At 36.5% G+C, this 26,586-nt stretch overlaps 1 protein-coding gene across 1 annotated transcript; it reads right to left on the bottom strand.

Annotated features, from left to right (window-relative positions):
* Nucleotides 1–4,972: 4,972 nt before the first annotated feature.
* Nucleotides 4,973–17,264, bottom strand: ANKRD7 (ankyrin repeat domain 7). Its single transcript, XM_030825710.1, has 5 exons — nucleotides 17,086–17,264; nucleotides 7,339–7,453; nucleotides 7,011–7,184; nucleotides 5,747–5,853; nucleotides 4,973–5,114 (listed from the first exon to the last, which is right to left on the bottom strand). Exons 1-5 carry the CDS (start codon nucleotides 17,262–17,264, stop codon nucleotides 4,973–4,975), a joined length of 717 nt encoding a protein of 238 aa, XP_030681570.1.
* Nucleotides 17,265–26,586: the final 9,322 nt, after the last annotated feature.

Raw genomic sequence — 26,586 nt, 5'->3', positions numbered from 1 at the left:
GACACAAATTTTTTTCTGCCTATATATTGAACACAAATTTATCTTTTCAGCTGATGGTTCACAATATAGATGTTTATCTTTTAAAATTTCTTCATGTCTTCTAACATGAAAAAAAAAAATCCCATCCAATTAACAAACTTTTCTTCAACTGGCTAGTCAGCAAAAATATTATAATAGTTCACTTAACGGTTCTTTCAAAATACATTTTTCCAATTCAAGGAAGCGGCAAAGAAATTGTAGAAATGGGTTCCATATCTAGGAAACAAATGATATTTATAATGTCTTCACTTATGTCTAAATATTTCCATTTCCACATGTATTTCTTAAATTATATGCCTCAGCTACAACACAATTATAATTTAGCATTTCTATATCTAATAGTAATTTTAAAATGATTAAGTAGTCCCTTTTGAATCTGACAGAAATACAACTTTTTACGTTTACCATTTTTGCAACATCTTTTGGTAATTTTCTTGACACAATAAATCTACACTTTAAAATATTAATTAACATTTCACTATGAACTGTGAACAAACTTGCCAGAATAAAATGAGTGAGCCTGGTTTTAACTGTCTACCCTCAAGAGGCACTCAAAATGTAGCAATGATTTTTCTGTAGTTTCTACTGCTTTAGTTCCCTTAAGAAACGAAGTATAAATCACAGAAATTCTTCACTTCTTAGAGCTGCATAGACATTTAAAAGAGAGAGAGAAGTGCAGGAGAAGAGGAAATAAGAGTATACATTAAGAATAATTCAGAGGGCCAGGCACAGTGGCTCACACATGTAATTACAGCACTTTGGGAGGCCGAGGCTGGCAGATCTCCTGAGGTCAGGAGTTCGAGACCAGCCTGGCAAACATGGTGAAACCCCATCTCTACTAAAAATACAAAAATTAGTTGGGCATGGTGGTGGAGCCTGTAATCCCAACTACTTGGGAGGCTGAGGCAGGAAAATCGCTTGAACCCGGGAGGCAGAAATTGCAGTGAGCTGAGATTGCATCACTGCACTCTGGCCTGGGTGACAGAGTGAGACTCCACCTCAAAAACAGGAAAAAAAAAAAAAAAAAAAAAAGGTAATTCAGAGAAATTCTCCCTTAAGTTTATTCACCTGGAATTGATAGGACCAAACATTGTTGTAAGCATTATCACTATAGATTTGTGGGGATGGGGGATGGAGAGGGCTTGAATAGTTGCGAATTTATATGATCTTCTATTGCCTCCACACTCCTTCTATGTACTTTTTATTTTCTTCCATTTTACACTGGGGGTGAATTGTAGTGCAGGAGTCTGCTTGCTCATGAATACAGAGGAGAGTTCTAAAAGTTTTTCTCTCATCCAACAAAACAAGTCAGTGTAAAACATACTTGTCAATAAAAGCTATTTTTTACAGACCTAAATAACTGTATATATTCTTGCAAATGAATAACAAAATTTTATTTTAGTTGATGCACAGTAAATTCAATTCTTTACAAATATTGTTACTTTCTTTAAAATTTTATATAATTATTTGGTGTATCTTATATTAAATACTATCAACAGTGCTTATTTAATGTATTTTTACAATAAAATTAAAATTTTTATGATAGTTTTTCATCTATTAAAATATATATGTGCAAAAATTTTCTTATAGCTAGACATGAGACAATGGATTAAAAAATGATCTTAATCATTAAGCATATTTTTACATTACATCTTTACATTTTCAGCCAACACAGTGTCAGAATATTTTAATCACAAATATTCTTAAGAATAGTTCTCAAAAATATTTGACATTTCAAAATAATAAAAAATTTCCATTTTAAAATTAAATGTTACTTAAGACAGTTGTTTCCTTTCCTAAAAAATTAACAAATAAAAAGCAACAAGAAAAAAAACACTAATCCAGTTAGCAATCTTACCTTCCTTTAGTCACACGTAGTGCCAAGAATAAGGTGTCTATTTAGCATGTTTCTTCTTTCCATGGCTCGCAGTGAATTGTGGGTATCTATTCATAAAGGAAATTATGTGTGAATGCCAGCATGCATAGACATTTAATTCCTAACATATAAGTATCACATCAAAACCTTACATGCCAGCCAATGCTGCCCCAAGAATGTAACACACTTGAGGACAAGCTTCCTCTTGAGCCAACTCTGTCAACAGACACCACTTTTATTTCACGTATTCCCATTCTCTGGCACCTCTTTTCTTCCTGCTATCACAAATATGATTTTTTTAAAGCCACTATCAAGATAGTAAAAATGGCTTTAATTTATAGTTGGTGTATTCATTTCCTAGAGGTGCCATAACAAAACACCACAAATGGGGCAGCTTAAACAGAAACTATTTTTCTCATAGTTCTGTCGGCTGCACATTTATTGAGGTGCCAGTAGGGTAGGCTTTCTCTGAGGTCCTTAAGGGAAAATCTGTCCCAGGCATTTATTTGCCTTTTAGATAACTATTCTTTAGATTAGTGATCCCCAACCTTTTTGGTACCAGGGACTGACGCTGTGGAAGGCAATTTTTCCACAGAAGTGGGGGGACAGGGGTGTTTCAGGATGAAACTGTTCCACCTGATATCATCAAGCACTAGTTAGATTCTCATAACTAGATCCTTTGCAAAGTGGTTCACAAGAGGGTTCGTGCTCCTATGAGAACCCAATGCCTCTGTTTATCTGACAGGAGGCGGAGCTCAGGCGGTATTGCTTGCTGGCCTGCGGCTCACCTCCTGCTGTGCTGCCCGGTTCCTAACAGGCCACAGACCAGGTCTGGTCCATGGCCCAGGGGTTAGGGACACCTGCTTTAGGTGACTGCCCTTTAGATGATTGGCCTTTTCATATAAGTCATCCCTCTGAGCGTGAGCACCCTTGTGTCTCTCTGCATGTTCTAACCTCCCCTTTTTATAAGGACCCAGGTTAGAAATTAAATTAGGGCCAACCCTAATGGCCTCACTTTAACTTAAACACCCCTTTAAAGGCTCTATCTCCAGAAATGGTCACATTCACAGATACTAGGCCACAGGCTTTCACGTGTGAATTTCAGGGGGAAATTCAGCCCACAGCTCTCAGGTTTTATAGTAAATTAACAAAGTGAAGACAATTAACTCAGTCAGGGACTGAAACACGTCCAGTGATGAATATACTTTTGTTCCATGACAGAAAAGAGCCATATGGCTTCTGAATTTTAATGAGAGAAATGAAGAAATGCATGGGTTATGGCTAACCATAAAATAAATACTTGAATAGAATTCCTTCATTTGGAAGTGTTTCACTAATTTTGTAAAACTATGTGAGGAATATTGTCTATGCTTCCACTTTACTAAGCCATAGAATCCACGTAGATTCTACATAGAGAGCCAACAAATGATGTTATGAAGCAGCACATGCTTAAGTACGTTACATAGGCAACAGCTACTTGAGCAACAAAGTCACAATTACAGAAAGCTTAGTTCCCCCTGCAAAAGAGGGGCAAATACTGTGAAAGGACAACGGGAATTAGACTGTAGTTTTGAAGTCACTTGTAATTTTTATTAAATATTGATCATTTCCACATCCTAGAGGTAATTGCTTAATCATTAGGAAGTTGATTTTCCTCCCTTTCACCTCTTTGAAAAAAAAGAAAAAAATGTAATTATCTTACAATTTTCAACATTGAAAATATGAATCTATTAAGAGGACAAAAACTTCATGGTCAATATGTTTGTATTTTAAAATTAATGATGGAGCAATCTACAAAAAGAATTTTCTGTTCTAAAAGCCATTTGGGGGAGATAAAGGAAGATTGTAAGATTTCCTTCTCATCAAACTATCCAATAATGCCTTCATGAGACTTGCTTACATATATGTAAATAAGTATTTTAAATATACAAGTTCTGTTTTTGACCAATAGATACATTACTAAACAGATACATGTGTCTTCTAGTTTCATATACCTAAGCTTTTTAAGTGATGGAAAAAAATCATACATAAAAGAAACATTAGGGATCCCTTTTGTAGAGTGAAGAATCCTTTTATAGTTTGGATATTCACCAATAATTTACGTGTTTATTTCATTTAAGATTTTATGCATATGGTCTGCTTAAACCAAAGTAAAACAAAGTACACATGTTCCATATTACAAAGATGAAAATATTATATTTATTCAATTATGGTTCATGCATTTAATAGAATAAAACTTTTGTGTCTAAAGTTAAATTAAGACTAAACATCTGTATGTATATGTGATTATTTTTCTTCCCTCCCACCTATGCTTTTCATATGGAATTAATGATTAAAAAGTATTCCTAAAATGTGAATAAAGCAGTGGAAGAAGAATAATAAAAACTGAAAAAAATACCTACTTATAATTTTAAATTGCTTTTAAAATAAAATTATAGAGAAAATACCTTGTATGTTATTTTACTTCATTAAGCTATAAATTAAGTTAGCTACAAATTATCTATAAGTTAAATTGATAAGCTATAAATTAAATTTTTGTATATCATATATAATTTTCTCATTAACTATTAAAAATCAGAACTTTGTATTCATACAGGTAAATAGTTTTTCTTTTGGGTGTAAATAGAGCGTACTTTAGAATTCTGAACACTTATCAAACTAAGGTTAGCTAATGAAATGTTAACAATAATATTCAAAACATGAATCCAATCCATATATTAATAATATCTAAAGGCAATGAAAGGCTTTGTGTGAATGAATCATCTTTTGTCCAACTCTATCACCTATATGTTTTATTAATGGCTATGTTACAAGTGTCTAAATCCCTGTCCTGGCACATTTCCAGTGCTCCTGCCTCTGGTAGTTTATCTGCATATTCAGCCCATCTGTAGCCGTTATATTGATTGAACCCACAAACAGAGAAAATCAAGAATCCCTGCACAGATTTGTATGTGGTTACCCCTACTGTCGAGCCTATTCCAGCCTTGTACTTTGGGGCTTAGGCTTTGATCTTTATAATCAAACCCCATACAGTTGTTAAAAGGCATGCAGTATCACTTACACGGTAAAACCAAAGAAATAAACATGTTCCTCAGCTGTGAATCCACGAGTATCTTCACAACATAATTCCACACCTTGCCGAAGAAGATGATTTACTGAACATGTTGGTTCACCACTGACAGCAAGCATAAGGGCTGTTCTGGAGCAAGAGATAGAAATGGATGCCCATGTAAAGATCTTAAACATGCCTAATTTTAAAAATTCAGTCTTCTCAATTTACTACTCATATGTAGGACCTCTATCAGAAAGAGTCAAGGCAAGAATGTAAAAAGTACAGCAGATCTGCTCAAAAAAGTTTGCCAGTCACAGATCATATCACGGAGTCTAAACATGAATAGTACCTAGGAAGCAGCTAGTTCAATCATTTTCAATCTCTTCTTCCTGGAAGCCTAGTGTTTTCAAAAATACGTCTCAAAATTCCATGAAGGAATGTGTCTTCAGACTTTGGGTCCCCTGACCCCATTTAACTACAACAGTTGGTCATCTATGTAAGAGTCTAATGTTAAATTCTAATAATAAATGATAAATAATAACAATAACCAATTGATACCTGGCCCAACTGATTTTACAAAGGGAAAAATAAATCCTAAAAGTTTAGGTAATCTGTCCAAAAGCATGTGAGCATACATCCTATGGGTCTTATGGTTCTATATTTTCCCAATATCATATATATTGTGTTTTGTGGACACACACACACACACACACACACACACACACACATAATCCTATTAGGTAGCTCTAGTTATGTGCTATCTTATTTATTAATTATACCTTTGATAATTATCTGAAGCATTCACATCAGCCCCTTTCTCCAGAAGAAATTTTACCATTTTTGGATTATTGTTAGTAACGGCAACTAATAGTGGAGTACACCCATCCTGAAAAAATTATTTAAAAATGATTAAAATATTGTAGCAAATTTTCATGCTCTTTAAAGTTCAACTTAAAATATGTGTGCATAAGAACTTCTGAATATACACTTTAACTCTTAAAAGATTTTAATACATAAAAAAATGTGATTTCAAAGACCAAGAAAACAAATCAGGGTTGAGCCAGACAAAAAAATTAAAGTTTCTATTTTAGGCTTAATTCAAATTGTAGGTAAGAGCAGCCTAGAATAAGTAAGTGATGAGCACCTAGCATTTAATGTAAGCATTGCATGCCATCAATTCACATTTCATAATATTGTCACATTCAGATTTCCACTGGGTTTCATTTAAACTTCCCAGGCTGACACTTATTTTGGCTGTCATGTAGACAAAATATCAGTAAAGTATCAATACGCTTTTTTTTTTTTTTTTTGAGACAGAGTCTTGCTCTGTTGCCCAGGCTGGAGTGCAGTGGAGCAATCTTGGCTCACTGCAAGCCCCGCCTCCCGGGTTCACGCCATTCTCCTGCCTCAGCCTCCCGAGCAGCTGGGACTACGGGCGCCTGCCACGACGCCCAGCTAATTTTTTGTATTTTTAGTAGAGATGGGGTTTCACCGCGTTAGCCACGATGGTCTCGATCTCCTGACCTCGTGATCCACCCGCCTCGGCCTCCCAAAGTGCTGGGATTACAGGCGTGAGCCACCACGCCCGGCTCAATATGCTTTTTAAAAAAATTCATCGGCTATTCATAATGCCTCAATAGAAGAGTTAGATTAATTTTAATATTGTGTGATTTGCTATTTCAACTCTGTTGTTATTATTCATGAGTATATCAATAAAATAGAAAAAAGCTGGGTTTTATGATTTTTATCAATACCCAGTTATAAGAGAATTAAATATTCCTCATTTGTTATGGCCTGTTAAACAATTATAGTTGTTAAATACAGTGTTTCTTTGGAGGTCAGGATTACAATCTGCAATAAAATAAAGACTTCAAGAGAAGAAAAATTTTATCAGTTTTTGATAATCTCTTCTCTTTCTCCCCAATTTTAGTTTGGAAAATTCATGCTTTATATAACATATATTTCAACATAGATGAATTATCTGAAATATGCTCTTCAGTTGCTTTCTAAAATATAGGATTTTTTTCTTTAATAGAAAACTACCTTATTTTTCATTTCAAGATCAGCTTCATATTCAAGCAGTTTTCCAACTAATGACAAACTTTGACCACAAACAGCATAGTGAAGAGCAGTATTATAACGAATATCCCTCAGATCTGGGTCTGCACCACAGTTTAGAAGAATAGTAGCACAATCCTCATTTTGACACTGTACTGCCTGTTAATGCATAAGAGTAGATGAGTAACCAATTTACTACTTGGGATATAATAAATTAATGTTTGATACTATGTTTTAAAACATGAAAAATCAACAAAAGTTAACTAGGAGAACTCAAACACATTCCAATTGAAAAAGAAAAATTATGGCATACCTTAATCAATGGGGATTTGTTTTCACTATCCAGGACATTTATTTTGCATCGTTGCTCAATTAGGAAAAGTACAACATCTGTATGTCCATTAGCACAGGCTAGGTGCAAAGGTGTTCTATGTCAATAAAACAAAACACAAAGTTAGAGATAAGTCTTCGTTTGAGAAGTTACTTGTTTTACCCAAAAACAAGCCAGATTGTATATTGGTAAGGTACTTGCTTCATGCACATATTTCTATTTAAACAAATGTACATTAATTACAATTACCTTTTATTGAACTTTCAGGGCTGTGCAAGTGTGTTGAAGGTTATATTTCACTTCAAGAAAAACTTAACTATAATGAGATGAAAATAGGTTTTTTAAAAAATACCAAAATGATATCTGGGCCTTGGAAAAGATAATAAAGTTAGGTATCACAATAAAATTTAGAAATTATATTTAAAACCTGAAATACATCTAATAGGTAACAGGAGGAAAGGATATTACTTAATCAATGACATGCTATACCTAATTGTGTGTTTTTCTTTATTTACTCAGTGTAAAGTTGGCATTTGTTTCTGAGAAGTAAAAGGTGAATGCCTAAGTACTCTCTAAGTTGTAGATCTTAACTCTATTTTAAGTTATTACACTAATTTCTACTTCTAAAGAACCCTATTCTAGGTAGCCTACCAGAAACCATACACACATTCATGAATTATGACAGAAGACTAATTAGATCCATTTAAATTTTGCAGTTTTTAGCCTGGACTGGCCCTCAATAAACATTTATCTACTTCTAAGGTGATATCATTATAGCCTTGTTTTTAGATAATTTTATAATACCAAGGCTACATATAAATAATCCATGTTCCAAACAAGAAACTTATTTATTTTCCTTGTTTCACTTTAGCTCCTCAGAAGTTCTCTATGGGTACCTAAATAGACCTGCTATTGACACACAGGAGTAGCAAAAAGGTGAACCTCAAAAATAAGATAACTACTTAAAAATAAGGTAATTTTCAAAAAGATAAAACCTATACACAATTACTTATCATCTCTGGCAATAAACCAAGAAAATACAAAAACAGTTCAAAAAAATTGGAGAAAGCTAAAATTCTAATTAAGTTTACCTGAATGTAATCTCTGGAAGGCAAGACTGTAATACAACTACAATATAAAAAGCCAAATTTTAACCAATTATATTATTATTTAGCTAAAGAGAGAGCACAGTCAGGAAGAGGACAGTCAGCTAACATAACTAAATAAAACCATAAGTTATAATTAATTAACATACTTCATGGAAAAGACAATCTGAATTTAAGGAATGAACAAAGAAGTACTTTGTTGTAGGACAAAAATGATTCATCAAACAACATGGTCTAAATTATGTTTCCCTCAAAACTATCCACCTTACTTTACTGTGATTCCATCCTTACCAAGCAAATTTCTGATGACTAATTTCTCAGTAATCCTGATACAATGAAGCACTAATTAACCTTTCTGTTCACATTTACAGTTTGGCTTAAGGGTGAAATTCCTTATGTAATAGGAGTTTTCAGAGCCCTCAATCCAAACATAACACAGGGCTAAATAGCTTTAAGCCCACCAAAGATAAGCCCTTGCAGTAGATAGCAAATCCTGGCAAACATTTTGATGTGTCTCCATCTGCCATTACAGGTATCTTGAGAATTTAGTTCCAAGGAACTTTGGTGGTTTCCACCCAATTTTTAGATCTGCCTCTCCCTCCAACTCCAATTTTTTAACTAATTTAAAATAAATACATAAAATTACACACACACACACACACACACACACACACACACACACACACTGCTCTTACTAAGAGAAAGTAAATGAATTCCCAATAGGTCCTCCACAAATAGCTGCTGCACCCTGCTGTATACCTCGCTCTTCCACCAACTGAATCTAAAACCTTCAGTAACAAATCTCATAAAAAAATTTCATGGCTCATATTAATAGCTCCAAGAACTTAGGAAATCAGCCACAAATTCAATAAAATAAAATAGCCATGAAAGATTCCACTTTCAAAGGAGGTATTGAACAACACAGCCTGGGGTCATTTATACAAAATCCGAAAATAAGAACTAATCTAGCTTTGAGCATGCACAAAACACTAAAAAGTTCACAATATTCACTCAAACCGTCAATCTTGCAAAGAAGATTTTTACTTAGAATATTTGACATCCTTTTAAAGCAGTTATCTTAGTTTAAAAAAAAACAAAATGTTTTAAAAACCATACAGATTTAACATTTACATTCATTTTATTTTAAATTTTAGATTTAAGTGTCCTTAAATTTTAGAGCTCACAATTGGAGCAAGCAGCAAAAAAAAAAAAAAAATTTGTCATGGCCACTTATCTATATGTTTACACATATAATGTAAATGCTTCGAGGCCAATAGGAATGCTTTTCCACTTAATGTCAAAAACAAAGGCCATTCTATTTCTTGAAACAGTTGAATGCAAAAAGTCTATTTACAGATATCTTAGAGAAACATTTTAAAATCAATATTATTCCATTTGTCAAAAATCCTTAACTTTCATGAATACATTATACTCCCAATTTAAGACTTTAGTTTATATTGTTACTTCTTAACTCATGGTACTTAATCTAATCAGAAATCTAAATTCCTGTGAAGCTTAGTATTGGTTTCTAGGTTTTCAGGCTAACTGATGTCATTTTGTTTCATTCAAGTTCTATTTTCTCCCAGACTCTCACTCTCTCATATATCGATGGAAAAATTGTCAGCATAGACTGTGGACAGGTGATGAATGATCAGATACCAGAAATCTCAAATTGAACTTTAGGAAAAGGGATGACTCAGATGAGTGTCAAGGTTGAAAGATTACTTTGAAAGCTGAAGTGAAAAGTGTTATCTGCTAGACAGAGTACAGGGCCAGGGCATAGCTGTAGCCTTCAATTGAGTCTCATCATGAGAATGCCCTTTTTAAGTGACATTCTTGGGCTCTTGATAACTCAGAGTTCAGGGTGAGTCAAAGAGAAGTAACCAAGGAAGCTAACTCACACTGGGTCATTTATTTTCATCTCTAGGCTGGGCACTTTCGATGTAATCTAGGTTTGAGTAGTATGGTTGAAGGTATTAATTTAGAATTGGGCCTCCACTCACCAAGTTATGTATAGATCTTAAGGGCTTTTTTATTAAAAACCATAAAAGTGATTTTATAGCAGGAGAGATATTAAACATCTCCAATTCATTTTCAAACTTATTCGGCACAGTGCTCTTGAAATAAAAACAAAAATAGAAGCTAACTACGCAGAGCACATTAACAGGGAGCTATTCTGATTTAATAAGATGCCTGCAACAGAGCTTTGCAGATCTTTGTTTAGAAAACACTAATCGAGTAGTAGCTCTAGTTTGAAAGATGAGACTGAAGGTATCTCTGCATCATACAGATGTAGAGAAGGCCTCAAACTCAGATCTTGACTCTCAGAACAATGTTTTTCCTACTAGGCCACTATGGCTTCCTGAACTATCTGCTTATGCTATTTCCCCTGTCCCTTTTTTTTCTTTTTTACCAGAAATTCTAATTTTTAGTATCATTTTTTTTTACTAGAAAACATATCTAAAAATATTACTTCCATTAGGCCATTAACATGCACATATGCTTACATGAGGTTTCAGAGACCTTAAGCACAACGCTTCCAAAATGAGTCTGTGAAACATTTGATAAAACATTTACCTTATTAAAAATTCAAACAAAACAAACAGTTCCCAATGACCATCTCACTCTACTTTCCTCTGCCCACATTTCATCTCTCTCGGAAATAGCAATTTAAGTATATGTCCTTTAATATTTTATCTTTCTCATTTTCAGTATCTCTCTACACACACACACACACACACACACGTTCAAACAGAAATACACAGTTTGAGATTTTTTTCATTCAGCTTTATCAAGGTGTAATTTATAATAAAATTAAAGTGTACAATTTTATGAATTTTGACTAGTCAATTTATAGTCAATTCTTTGCAGTCAATTCTTTCCCCTCCCCCCATATCTAAAACCACTGGTAACTATTAATTTACATTATGTCACTATCCTTTTTTTTAGATTCGGGGTGTACATATGCAGGTTTGTTACATGGGTATCTTGCATAATGCTGTGCTTCTGCTGAACTCATTACCCAAATAGTGAACATAGTATCTAATAGGTAGTTTTTCAACTCTCATGCCCATCCCACCATTCCCCCCTTTGGAGTCCCTAGTGTCTATTATTTCCACCTTTATGTCCATGTGATAGAGATAATTTCATATCCTCTTTGTCAATTTGGATGCCTTTTATTTCTTTTGCCTGATTTTTCTGGCTAGGACTTCCAGTACTATGTTGAATAGGAGTGGTGAGAGCAGACATCTTTGCCTTATTTCAGTTCTTAGGAGGAATGCTTTCAACTTTTCCACATTCAGTATGATGTTGGCTGTGTGTTTGTCATAGATGTTCCTTATTATTTTGAGGTATGTTCCTTTGATGCCTAGTTTGTCGAGGGTTTTTATCATGAAGGGATGTTGGATTTTATCAATGTTTTTCCTGCAACTATTGAGATGATCATCTGGTTTTTGCTTTTAATTCTGTTTATGTGGTGAATCACATTTATTGATTTGCATATGTTGAACCATCCTTGTATACCTGGAGTAAAACCCACTTGATTGTGTTGAATTATCTTTTTGATGTACTGCTGGATTTGGCTTGCTAGTATTTTGTTGATGATTTTTGTGTCTATTTTCATCAGGAATATTGGACTGTAGTTTTCTTTTTTTGTTGTTTACTCTATGCTACAGTGCTTTTACCTTTTCTAGAATTTCATGTAAATGGAGTCATTTGTGTCTGGTTTCTTTCAGTTAACATGACACTTTCAAGATTCACCCATATTTTTGCACATATCCACAATTCATTGCATTTATTGCTGAATAGTATCTTTAAGTTATCCTATTTATATGTGAATGTATGTATTCATACTTTCATTCATTTATTTTAAAAATATTAAGCCCTCACTATGGCTAGGCAGGGTTCTAGGTGATGAGGATATATCAGCAAACAAAACATATGGAAATATCTGCTTTTATAAATCATACGTGTTAGTAGAAGAGGTAAACAACAATTTAAAAGATAAAAAGTACATCAGACAATATTAAGTTCTAAAGAGAAAAGCAGGGAAGAAGGGTAGGAAATGTCAGTGAGGAGAAAGGGTACAACTGTAGGTAAAGAGTAGCCAGGGAAGGCCTCACTAGTAAGGTAACAGTTGAATAACACCTAAAGGAAGTGAAAGAGCAAGTCATATGACTATCTGAGGGAAAAGCACCCCAGGCAGAGGGACCAGCAAGTCCAAAAACCCTAATGCATGTCTTGCATTTCTGTGGAACAGTAAGAAGGCCAGTGTAGCTGGAGGTAAATGAATGAAAGGAAGAGTTGTAGGAGGTAAGATCAGACAAGTAACAGGGTGAAGATGAAGATGATATAGGGTTGTATGAGACACTGGATGGATCTGGCTTTTACCCCTAGTAAGACGGGAAGTGACTGTAAGTTATGAAAACAAGGAATAATATCATTTGACATACATTACACAGGATCATTCTGACTGCTGTGTTGAGAATAAGCTGAAAAGGGGAAAGTGTAGTTAAGTGGCCACTGTAGTAATTCTAGTTAAGACATAATGGTGGCTTTGACTATGGTAGTACTTATAAAGGTGGCAAGAAATGCTTGGATGTTAGATTTATTTGGAAAGAGGAGCCAATAAGATTTGCTGTTTAATCAAATGGACGTGAAGGAATTAGAGGAATCAAAAATATTCTAGAATTTCAGCCTTAAGCAATTGAAAGATAACATTTGGCATTTATAGAAAAAGAAAAGGCAGGTCAGAAGTGGAATAACAGGATCTTAGTTTGGCAATGTTTGAGACCTCAGTTTGAGAAAGCTAAGTAGTGATGTGATGGAGCTAGTGGTTCTTACAAGCTAACTGTTAAATTTTCAGGAATTTTGCAAGCCAGTTGATATCACATTGGTAGCTTAAAATTGGCCACAATTTACAAACTGTAAGAATCAGGGTTTTCCCTCTTTCCCTCCCCTACCCATTAAGGGCCTGTTATTAAACATTTATTAGCATACCAGTGAATATTATATATCCAAGTATAAATATAGGCAGCAAGAGGTCTGGTTGGCTGGAGATTAAAAGTTGGAAGGCACTGGAATATATATATTTAAAGCTAATCTCTCTCTTCACCAGGAGAGTGAAGATAAAAGTAGAGAGAGAATCATTTCTGGTGGAATTCCTTAAGTGTTTACAATTCAGGAAGATGAAGAGAAACCAGCAAAGGAGTGTCAAAAGAAGTGTCCACAGAATTAGGAGAAATGCCAGATGGCCCCAGTGTTCTGAAAGACAGTATTTCGAATACCACTGATATGGCAAATAAAATACTTTGCTGACATGCCAGCAAGGTAAGACTAAAAACTGACCCCTGAATGAAGTCACATTGAAGTTATTAAGTACATTATAAAGTTATTCAGTGGAGTGGTGTAGGATAAAAGCCATCTAGAAGATTGGACAACACTATTTTTGTTAAAAAAAAAAAAAAGTCATAATACTACCAGTAAGCTAAATACAAATCCTTTTCCTAACCGTATAGTTTTCACTTACCCAACTGTGATGCAAGATGATGCTTTTCATACCCTATGACTTGAAAACTCCCAAAAATATTTTAAGGCAGCCACAGATAGTACATATTTACTGTTACTAATGCCAAACACCTTTGTTTCTTAATATGTATTAATTTTTGCAGCAAGTGGTTGTTAATGGGTTTGTTTGAAGATATTATGTAACTGAGGAAATTTTTCATAAGTGATCCACATTAAAAAGATTAACCAGAGTGATGTCAGCAATATGACAGAGTAGGAAACCCTGAAGTACCCTTCCTCACAACAAACACACCAATTCAGCAACAGTGTAAGGACAAACTACCTTTGTGAAAACTCAGAAACTAATTGAAAGTCTCCTGCACCCTGAGAGAATACAAAACCAGAGGCACTAGAACTAAGAGAGAGATTCAGAACACCCTCTTGCTGAAGATCCTTCCTCCAACACAGGGCCATATGATCAGAAAGAGACCCACAAGCTCCCAGCTGTACCCAAGAGATCAAAGGGGGTGGCTTGCCAGCACCCCAGCTTCCCCATAAACAATATGAATCCATGTTAATTATGACAACAACAAAGTTTGGGGGGAGATAAACCGCGCGGTGGCTCACGCTTGTAATCCCAGCACTTTGGGAGGCCGAGGCGGGCGGATCACAAGGTCAAGAGATAGAGACCATGGTGAAACCCCGTCTCTATTAAAAATACAAAAAAATTAGCTGGGCGTGGTGGCGAGCGCCTTTAGTCCCAGCTACTTGGAGAGGCTGAGGCAGGAGAATGGCGTGAACCCGGGAGGTGGAGCTTGCAGTGAGCCGAGATCGCGCCACTGCACTCCAGCCTGGGTGACAGAGCGAGACTCCGTCTCAAAAAAAAAAAAAAAAATTTAGAATTTTTATATGCTATTGAACTTCAAGTGTTAGCAACTTAAAATAAACTGCTATGAGCTATTTTATGTAAGTCCCAAAGTAACCACAAAAAAAAATCTGTAGAAGTTACACAAAAAAGAAAGGAACCAAAGCACATCAATATCAAAGCACAAAATCAAGAAAATACAAAGGAAGTAAGAAAGAAAAAGACAAAGGAACTATAAGAGTAACACGAAAGCTAACAAAATAGCAAGAGTAAAACTTTCCCTATCTATAAATACTTTAAATGTAAATAGATTAAGCTGTAATCAAACAGTGGCTGAATAGATAAAACACAAGATGCAACTACAGTTGACCCTTGAACAGCAGGTGTTTGAACTGTATAGGTTCACTTATACACAGATTTTTTTCAATAGCTATATTAGAAAAATTTTGGAAATTTGCAACAATTTGAAAAAACTTGCAGATGAAACATGTAGGCTAAATATATTGAAAAATTAAGAAAAGGTTATGTATGCCATGAATGCATAAAATATATGTAGATATCAGTCTATTTTATCATTTACTACCATAAAATACCAGAGACACTATGATCAACCCCTCTTCTTCCTCCTCCTCCATCTAGTCAATGTGAAGAAAACAGGGTGAAGAACTTTATGATGATCCACTTCAACTTAATAGTAAATATATTTTCTCTTCCTTATAATTTTCCTAATAACTTTTTCTTTTGCTAACTTTATTGTAAGAATACAGTGGATAATACATATTACATACAAAATATATGTTAACTGTTTATGCTGTTGGTAACACTTCCAATCAATAGTAGGCTATTTATAGTTAAGTTCCGGGGGAGTCAAAAGTTATTAGCAAATTTTTACTTCACAGGGGGTTGGCTCCCCACCCCAACCCCTACGTTGTTCAAGGATTAAGTGTATATGCGCTCTACGAGAAACTCACTTTAGATTAAAGGAGAATTTGATTAACAGCGAGTTCAAATGCCTGTTTTGAAGCAGCCATTGTGCTCTCAAGTATGCCAAGATAGAGCCTAAAACTGTACTTGTTATAAAGCTAACCTGGGTATGACACTATCTGGACAGTCCCTCAGTTTGTCAACCCCAGCTTAACAGCAACTCTGAGTTTGGAGATTCTCAAAGTCTCTTTTAAATTGTAACCAAAGTAAGGACAGTGGTTTAACAGAGTTCATATAGCTGATTGTGTTGCATCAAGGCCCCAGGGGGCTATGAGAGATCTTTGTGACTTGACAAGTTCAATGATAATGAGTGTGGTTAATGAATAGTACGGCTTATCATATTATCCCAGAATCTGACATGTTTATACAGTTGTTACACATATTTGCAGCATATATTTGGTGAGAAAATGAAATCAGATTTAAGAAAATTGGTGATGAGTAATGGGTAGCAATGAAGGGAGAAAAAAAATCATCCTCTGTCCAAATAAGTCTGTTAAGTATCAATAAACTCAGCAAGCTTCTTTTTCAAAAAATTTAAAAGTTACTTGTTTTGATGTTTCCAAGTGTTAAAATCTAACTAACCAATGTTCCAGGGGGTCGTCTCTACTCTTTCCCTATTCTCCCATTAGCAAAATTGTACATCTTAGTGCCTGGGGATGATCTATTACCAAGAAGTAAAACAGTAAGGTGGGGAAAAGATGGACTGCCAGTGGAGACTAAACCAGTGAGAGGAGAGGATGGATTCAGGAAGGGTAGAAAATATTCAAGTAAGCATTTTTTTTTTTTTTTTTTTTGAAAGGAGTCTTTCTCTGTCACTCAGGCTGGAATGCAGTGGCCCGATCTTGGCTCACTGCAACCTCTGCCTTCCGGATTCAAGTGATTCTCCTACCTCAGCCTCCTGAGTAGCTGGGATTACAGGCGCCCGCCACCACGCCCCACTAATTTTTGTATTTTTGGTTAGAGACGGGGTTTCACCATGTTGGCCAGGCTGGTCTCGAACTCATGACCTCAGGAGACCCACCCACCTCGGCCTCCCAGAGTGCTGGGATTACAGGTGTGAGTGACTGCGCCCAGCCCAGCATTTTTAAAAAATTAAATAAAAAGCCGAAAGTTGGAGTGGGACCCTCTGCCAATGGTTACCAGACAATCTCTCTTCTTTGGGAAACCCGGAGTGACAATCAGTGTCAAACAGCCCCTACTTGTCTTATTTCTGGTTGAACGACCCAGGCCCCAACCCGTCCTCCCGCGCTGGCTCTTCAGTCTGGTCACCTGTATTTTTTGTCCTGCATGTTTACATCATATTTCTTGATCTGAAGGCATTCCTTCAGCTTCTTCAAATCCCCAATTGAAGCAGCTCTGTGAAGTTTCTTTAAATCCTTTTCTAGAAGGTTGTAGCCCTGGCTGCGGGTCTCATTCTTCCTCTTCCAGAAGCTGAAAAGCTTATTCATGGCGGTGCAGGCTGCAGTCTTTCCCTCAGACCAGGATGTTTCTTGGACTCCTAGCCGTCCGCCCTGCCCCTCTGCCCTGGCACCCGGCCGGCAGCCCTCTCCAGTACCTGACGAAAGTGGAAATGCTGGAAGGGCCTCGCGCAGCCGGCCGTTATGGCAGTTACGGTCGTTATGGCTGTTACGGTCGTTATGGCTGTTAAAGTCGTTATGGTCCGGTCCTAGGGGCTCGCAGACCTGCATTCTCACCTAGGACTTGGGCCTGACAGCCACACCTGCAGTCTTCCTATTAGATCATTAACCTTGGAATAGAAACTTACCAGCTTTCTTACAAATAGCCTCTTCTCCTTCAAAAGCAGATCTAAGGGCTTGAACTCTTGCAAACTAATATCTACCTTCCTTGTGATGGGGATGGGGAGGGGTGGATCTCTTCCAGCGATCTTCCCTCCAACCTACTCCCAGCCTCTCACCTGCCTGGCCACATGCTACAAATTGTCTTTATAATAACTGCAATTCCTCAATAATCTCAATTTCATACACACTTTTTAACACCACTTCTCATATTCCAGCTCACTTTGGTCACAAAACTCCAAAAGTCCTTTGAAAATCTAACTCACTGCACCTACAGTCCATTAGTCTCATATCCTTTCCCTGGCCTGGACCCCCACACCCTGTGTCCTCACTTCACTACTTAACTAAATTCCACAGTCAATCGTCATAATCACTCCCATGCAGATACCTTCACTAAGTTTTTCCCCATTCCTTTTCTTACCTATCTGTGCCTAAACCAAAACCCTCATTAAATCTAAACTCTTTGCTCTGCCCTAAGCCACTGCAATATGACCAAAGGAAAAAACACAGTCCTGCCATCATCTTTCATTTCCAGTTCAGGAAAATCCACCTCAAATGGTCTGTTATTCTTCCTCTCTCTTCACACCTCCTTGGCTCATGGCCCTTTTTCCTGATCCATTGAGAAAAAGATCCCATCAAAAGAGAAACTGTACCAGCTCCCAAGATATCTACCCACTTACCTGCACCTTGAAAAAAAAAAAAACTTTACCTCTCTCTTGTTCATATAGATGATATGTTCAAGTTTCTAGCAAAGGCCAGCACCATTCTTGCATGTACTAGACCCCATCCTCTCTAGCCTATCCAAAAACATTATTCAGTAAACCCTTCTTCCCTGCTTTAATATGTATCTTTAAAGTTTCCCTCTCTGTTAACCAATTCTTATTAGCTTAAATACATCCTAGTATTTGCCTCATCCTAAAAAAACAAACAGGAAGATTGACCACATCTCCCCCTGAAACCATCACCGCAATTGCTCTGTTTTGCGGCAAAATTCCTCAGTAGGATTGTCTAAAATGTTATAATCGGTGCTACAATTTTTCTCCCTCTGTTCTCACTTAAAGCAGTTTCCATCATCACCTTTTTGCTCCCATCACTCAATTGACACTACTTTTAAGCCAGATTGACGATGATGTCTATCACATGAAAGCTAATGGTCATTTCTGAGTTTTCATGTAAATACAGAAGCATTTGACAGAGCTGACCATTGCTAACTCCTTGAAACACTTTTTTTTTTTTTTTTTTTTTTGGTTTGGTTTCCAAGATATCACACTTGTCTGGTTTGATTCCTACCTCTTTAAACATTTTTTTCAATCCAATTTGTTGGTTCCTCTTTATCTTCAATTATTGGAGAGCCCCAGAATCAATCCACCAACAGCTTTTTTTATTCTTTATAAATCCTTGGAGGCATTCTCAAATTTTATCTTTTATACCTACATTTAGACAGCCAGCAAATCCTGTCAATTGTAAATATAAAATAAATTCAGAATTTTTTTATTGTATCTATATTCCCTTCTGGGTTATTACAGTCTTATGGCTTTAAATGGCATCTATATGCTACTGACACTCAAATTGAGAGTTCCAGTCAGGTTCCTCTCCTGAACTCCCAAATGATATACCCACTTGCCTATTCAATACCTGAATTTGGGTTGTTTATATTATAGACTCAATAAACATCTCACCCTTAACATGTCTAAACTGGTCTCCTCACATTCCACTCTCTTACTGTCTTTCCTACTTGAGATCGAGTAACCCTATTCTTCCAGTTGATCAAGGCAAAAGCTTTGATGACAACCTTGACTTTTCTCTTTCTCAAAGGCCACATCTAATCAGTTAGCAAACCCTGACTGCACTATTTCCAAAATATAAACAGAATTTGACCACTCCTGTCAATGTATCCCAGACCAACATCATCTGTCTCGTTTGCATTATCTTTCTTTAATATTTTACACTAGAATCCTGACTGATCTTCATGCTTATGCCCTCATACACTGCCCTTGCCCTGGTCTATTCTCAACCTAGCCACCTGAATTATCCAGTTAACATACTGTCTGATGAAGTTACTTATTTGCAAAAAACTCTCCAATCATTTCTCAAATTCCTAACAGTAAGAGCTAAATTTCTTATACTGAGCCACATGGCCCTATGCAATCTGGAACCCCAATCCCATATGCCCTGCCTCCACTTTTACTTTTCTGACCTCAAGTTCTTCTTACCCAAACTCAAATTGCTTCAACCACAGTGATTTATTTATTTCCCAGCACACTAGGCATGTTTCTGTCTCAGGGACCCCGACCTTATTGCGCCCCCTTCCTGGAATGCTGGTCCTGCCACAATAATACAAACTCTAAGAAGGCAGCCATTTTTGTATGCTTTACTCCAGCTACTTCTCAACTCTCAGAACAGGGCTTGGCATATTAAGTGCTCAGTAAATATATGTCAAATGAATGGATAAGTATATGAAAAATAACCTCTGCTTCTATTTGCCTTTTGAATTCTTGGATGCAATTTTGGGCACAGAGCTTTTCCTATGCTCAAACTTTTCCTACTATGGAACAAAGCTAAAAACCAGGCTGTAGCATTTAATAAAAAACTTGAGGGTGCCAGATGCAATGAGACTACAGAACTTAATGTAAAACTGGCCCATCAAATATGCCTACTTTCCAAGACCCCAGACTCCAGTCCATCTCCATAAGTGCCTCCAGAAGGCAGTGTCCTGGCCATGGGAGAGTGCCAGTTCCTATTCTACCCTTAGGGTGCTCCTGAGAGCAGGAATCTTTAAAGAGCAGTGCATAACACTCGAGTGATAAAAAAAAAAAAAAAAAAAAAAAAAAACAGTGATCTGCTGGGTGGGGAAAAAATTAAAGTACCAGAACTTCTTCATACCTATTTTTACATATTCCCTTGAAAATAATTTTATATGCTCTAGAATAGACTGATATATTAGTGTACTGACACATGAACTCCTATATTTAGTATGTAAATCAAAAAAATACAATCATGTCCCTCAACAAGGGACTGCATATACAATTATAGGCCCATACGATTGTAATGGAGCTGAAAAATTTCTGTGGCCTGCTGGTGTCTTGGATGTCTTGATGATCCTGACCCTCTGTAGGCCTGGGCTAATGTGCACATTAACAAGAAAGTTTAAAAAGTTAAAAAAAATAAAAATAGAAAAAAGCTTATAGAATGAGGATGTAAAAAAAGAAAATATTTTTGTACGGCTGTACAATGTGTATTTTAAGCTAAGTGTTATTACAAAACAGTCAAAACGTCAAAAAATTTAAGTTTATAAAGTAAAAAAATGACAGTATGCTAAGGTTAATTTATTACTGAAGAAAGAAAAATGTTTTTCTATAAATTTAGTGTAGCCTAAGTGCACAGTGCTTATAATTCAATCCTTCATTTCCTCTTCCAGGATAAATCTTTTATTTGGATGATTGCTTTTTAAAAATCCACTATGTTTAGGGCAATATACCCTCTGCCTGACAGAACAAGTCATCAGAATACAGCAGTCCAACATCCATATGAGGTATATAAAGACATATGGAAGGATTATTTCCCTCAGGAGCTCCCTTCCATCTATTCTATTTGGAAATAGTCTCTCCTATTTCTGCTACCTTAATTTAGTCTCTTTATCTCTTGCCTAGATTACTTCTGTGACCTTTTAAATAGCTTCTGTACCTTCACTTTAAATATCATTCAAACAGGGGTGGGCTGGAGGTGACTCATATCACCAGGGTCAGATTGCTAAATATACAAGAACTTTTGGAAGCTTACACTCAGTAAATGGGAGTATTTACATAATGAAAATTGGCAGCCAGGCACGGTGGCTCATGCCTGTAATCCCAGCACTTTGGGAGGCCGAGGCGGGCAGATCACGAGATCAGGAGCTCGAGACCATCCTGGCTAACACGGTGAAACCCCGTCTCTACTAAAAATACAAAAAAATTAGCCAGGCGTGGTGGCGGGCGCCTGTAATCCCACCTACTTGGGAGGCTGAGGCAGGAGAATGGTGTGAACCCGGGAGGCGGAGCTTGCAGTGAGCCAAGATGGTGCCACTGCACTCTAGCCTGTGTGACAGGGTGAGACTCGGTCTCAAAAAAAAAAAAAAAACCAAGAAAATTGGGGCTTAATTTCAATATTCATAGTGTGCCTATTCCAAGCAGTATTAAAAAACAGACAATATAAATTTAGAAATAATAATAATTGAAATCAACTGTTAGAGTATCCAAGCAAGATTTATGAAAAAAAAAAGATAATGAATAAAAGTGGCAATGAAGTATGTGTGTTTACAGTGATAAATGCCTGTTTTTCACATTTGTTTGTGGTTACTATTTTTGTCTTTTTTCATCAATTTTCCTACTTCTATAATTAACATTAATACTCATATACAAAATTTTCCTAAAAGTTTAGTATAAAGAAACTGTTCTTGGGAAGTACGGGAACAGAAATCTCATACACCTAAAGATTATATCTCTTTTGTTATAATATTAGTAGTTTCTTTGAATTACTTGAAAATATATAATTCCTTTTCCAAATTAAAGAATGTATTTTTAGTATACTCTGTAGATTTTACAAAGATTAGAATTGAGTCCTACTTAAGAAGATTGAAAATTAAAAATAGCAAAATTGTGAGATATTTCTACACCGAAATTATTACCTTTCTTTCTGAATTTTCTTTAAAAATAGTCCTCCAACGGCCTTTATCCATTAATTCTTTCATTCATACATACCTCAGAGGTGAATTGAGCCCTATTGTGACATTTACTCCCATTTCTCAGGACCCTTCCAGCTATAAACAATTTTTATCTACTTCTGGTCAGTGTGATTGAAAAATGTAAAAGTATTAGTACTAAGTGCCAATTGAAGGTTTCTCTGTTTCTCTTCAAAGTAAAGCATTTCTGAATAAAGGCTATTGAACTAGTCGATATTTCAAAGCTCCACTTACAATATAATTAAATTCTAGGTGAGCCATTGAAAATATCTGATGTGTGTATATTTTGTGAAATTTTTCCTCTACTGAGTTTAAATGTCACTTGGCTATAATGATAGTTCCCTGATTCACTGACACTTCCATCCTTATGGATCACTATTTCTTATCTTCTCTACCTATCTCCTACTCTGATCACTTTGTATTTCACTGACGCAAAAAGCCAGCAGAAGGCAACTTACACAGGCTTCCTGGACCACACTGACTCTCCTGCCTGCCCCTTGCCCATTGTTCCTTTTTTCCTCTTACTGTGGATGAAATGCTCCTGCTCCTAAGTAGGCCAGCCCTTGGGAAATAGGTCATCACCTCTTAAGTTCTAAAGGATATTGCTCCACTAATTCTCCCTTTTCTAATTTCAATACGATGTTTTCTTTTTCCTTTATTCAATAGCTACTATAATTTCTCAATGCTTTATAGTGTGCTTATGCACACACGCACACACACACACAGACGCACAGCTGCTGCCTAGATCTCATTTTCTCTTAGCACAAAAATTCCTTAATGGAGTTGTGTGGAATGATTTTTCTAGTTTTTCTCCTCACATTCTTTCTCAAACCTGTTTCCACCAGATGTCTGTTCCTTCTCTTCCGGAAGATAACACCTCTATCCTATAGGACCACCCATCAGAACCTACAGCCCAGGAGATCTACATTTATGTGAGAGGTACACAGACATATAGAAGGGTTATTGCCTTCTATCACTAATGAGCTGTTTTTTATCTTTTCCCTTTTCCCCTTGTCTCACATTCCTGTTGCCTTAGTCCAGGCTCTTCTTTGTTCCTTAAACTATTACAAGAGACATCTAAACGATTACTGAGCCTCAACTTTTATGACTACTCTTGCCCATCCTCCACACTGCTGCCAGCATTAACTTTATTAAAAACTGTGATGAAAACTTTCCAATAGATCTTCACTTCCTACAACTCAAAATATAAACATTAGCCTGATGTAACATAGAGCAATTGCCCCAAGCCCTGTAACACACGGCCTTGAAATAACACAGAAGAGATAGAGCTGGTTTGGAGTATTTTTCAGATAATCTATTGAGCCCTTGATGTCTGCTTATCTTATAGGACCAGGCTGTGCCTAACTGAGAGAAAAAACCTTCTAGATTATTATATAGATACTTCTTTCAAAACATGAATCAAATTGTGTCACTCTCCTTGCTTAAAACTCTACGTTGTTTCTTCATGGAGAAAAATGAAAAATTCTTAGCAAGTATATTTAAGCTTCTACATGATCTATGTTCTGTGTATATCTTTAAACCATTCTCCCTTGCTCATTTGTGCTCATGCCACAAACCATTTGTGATCTCAGGGGTCTCACACATGTTGTTCTCTCCGCCTGGGACACATTTTAGCTTCAGTTTTGTACTATGAGTGTTTTTTCCTCCGTGGTTTAAAAGTGTACATGTAAGAAGCAGCAGCTTTTCCTGGAGGAGGAGAGAATTTTGATTTAGATGATTCCGTCCATAACAGCTGGCAGCAGTCAGTCTAAAGTGAGGACTAAAAATGAAACCCTAATCCCCGCAACTGACTGAATGGACCCCAGAGAAACCTTAAAAACTGGGCTCCCAGCCATGACAGTACAGGAGGCTCAACATGCCTCATTATACCGCCTCCCTTTTGTGGTGCAGACACAATAACTGATCAGCATTAATGTCAAAATAGAGATCATAAGAATGACATAATGGGCTCTTTGTAGCAATAAGATATCAAACTGAAATAAGATACCTAAGCAATAAGATATCTATGTCCTGTTTTTAATTTGTTATCTTATTGCTACAGAGTCATGCCAGGCAAGGGTTAAGTGACACACCCCTACACCTAAAGAATAAACTCTGTTCTGTCACCAGGTTTTTTTTTTTTCTCCAGCAGCTAAACAAGCACTGACCTCAAGATAAGCAATATTCAAACAATTGCATTTCACCAACCAACAGACACTGAATAACTGACCCCTCTGTTCCACAGGCCATAACCTCTGCTTTGATTGGACAAGAGACTGATTTCAGTAACTTTCTTCTGATAAGAGATCACTGACCATAGACTGGCTCTGGCCAGTTTACAGAGGCTCTGTGCTTGAGTGCCTTTATATCCCTGCTTCACCTTTTGACTTATGGGCCTAACCGTAATGCATGTAAATGCAAAGTGAATATGGAATGCATGTAGCATGCATGTATGCTCATCATTCATGTGACCCCTTTTATGATTATTCACAGCTCTTCCTATAACCTGTTAAATATGTAATCTTTAGCCAACCCATGCAACATAAAGTTCCTGCCCTAACACTTCCTCCTTCAAAGTGCCTGCTAACAGTCTTTGCTAAAGGCTAGGCTTCCCAGCCTGTCAGAACGGCCGGCCACCTTATAGGCTGCAACCTTTTATAAAAAATAAAGTCTCCTTTCTTAATTTATACATTTGTGATTCTTATGTTGACAAAAGTGATGCTTGGACACTTTGTACCTCAGGTACCGATCTGATGGTTGACCTGCTCCAAACACAGATTCTACAATGTGCCCCTCTCCCAATCCCCTGCCAGGTGGAAAATCAGAAACAGAACTCGAATTCAAGATCTCAGGACAAAAAAACTGACACCTCATCCAGTTTTTTTTGGTGACCAGAAACAAAGTCTGTCCAAACAGGATGCCAGCCTGGTACATTCACTGGTCTGTGAGACCAGCTTAAATACCAGGCTTATAAAACACTGGATATGTTTTATCTTGTGATTCTCCTTCTCATGACAAACAACACTTTAGATAGCACAATGCAAAATGAAAGCCCAAAAATAGAGCAAGAAGGGACAAAAGAGAATGGCCTGATTTCACCAAAGATGCCAGACAAATGAGACTCAGTAGCAAAATCCAGATACCAAATTAAGAAACCAAGAAAATCGAAGAAAAAATAGTAGAGGAACTGAACACACACACATAAAGCATAACGCAGACTTGCGCTGACTTAGTCACATCAGCAAAGACCCAACAAGCCATGAAAAGCAAAGTGCAAGGAGTCTCTACGGGAACCACTGGTTGTAGCATGGGGTCTGCAGTAATAGGCAGTATAGACCAAATCTTGCTGGTGGTCTAGGGAAACTGTTCACGTAAAGATAACCCAAATGAGAATAACCAGAACCTATTTATTCAGAGTTTGCATAGTAAGGGAGTCAGCCATCATTACTTGCATCTGACAGAGACTCAAAGGCAAAAAGGAAAATGAAAAAACTTTAATGGTGAAAAAAAAAAAGGCTTCTGGTGTGCTCTGATTGGGGGTTGTTGGCTAACTAGAAATGGGGCAACTTATGTGATTGGTTTGAGGATCTATTTGGTTTTCTCTGGTTGGTTCTGGTTGGAGTGAGGCAAAATACTGGCAGTCACTGACCATTCTGGGCTGATGGCTGCAGAGGCTGTGGGTCAGAGTTCTACTATCATACATGGTCTGGCCATTGTCTATTTGTACATGCACTCTCTGACACATATTCTAATATTATATCTTTGCCTCCTAATTTTTACGTTTTAAATCTTCAGAAAATGTGTCTATTTAATGAGAGTTATTATTAAAGCTTTTAAATTATTTTTTCTGTCCTGTACAAACATTGTAAGAGAAAAATTCTCCATATTGTATGCCTCTTTAATATATTTACTATTTCCATTGATAATCTTAATTTATACATTTATGTATAAATTAATATATACATATTCAATCTTATATATATAAATTCAATCTTAGTAACAGAATGAAAATGATGTAGTAGATTCAAATTCCTACTCAGCCACTTAGAAGCATAATAATTTTCAAGCTTCTTAACTGCTAGGGTTTGAATGCATCCCCTCCAAAGTTTATGTTGAAACTCACTTCCCAACCCAGCAGTACTAAGAGGAGGGGCCTTTTGGAGGTGATTAGGCTATGAAGGCTCTGCCCTCATGGATGAGATTACTGCCTTATAAAAGGTCTGGAGATAACTATCTTGGCCCTTTTAACTCTTTCCT

The sequence above is a fragment of the Nomascus leucogenys genome, chromosome 13, assembly GCF_006542625.1.
Source record: "Nomascus leucogenys isolate Asia chromosome 13, Asia_NLE_v1, whole genome shotgun sequence".
NCBI lineage: Eukaryota > Metazoa > Chordata > Mammalia > Primates > Hylobatidae > Nomascus > Nomascus leucogenys.
The sequence above is the reverse complement of the archived record's forward strand: the minus strand, read 5'-3'. Positions and strand labels throughout refer to the sequence as shown.

Coding starts and splice junctions, on each gene's coding strand:
- ANKRD7 (XM_030825710.1), bottom strand. CDS start 17,264: ATGAATAAGCTTTTCAGCTTCTGGAAGAGGAAGAATGAGACCCGCAGC. Junction 7,185..7,338: donor ACAAATCCCCATTGATTAAG/GTATGCCATAAT, acceptor ATGCATTAACAG/GCAGTACAGTGTCAAAATGA. Junction 5,115..5,746: donor GCTTCAGATAATTATCAAAG/GTATAATTAATA, acceptor CTCTTGCTCCAG/AACAGCCCTTATGCTTGCTG.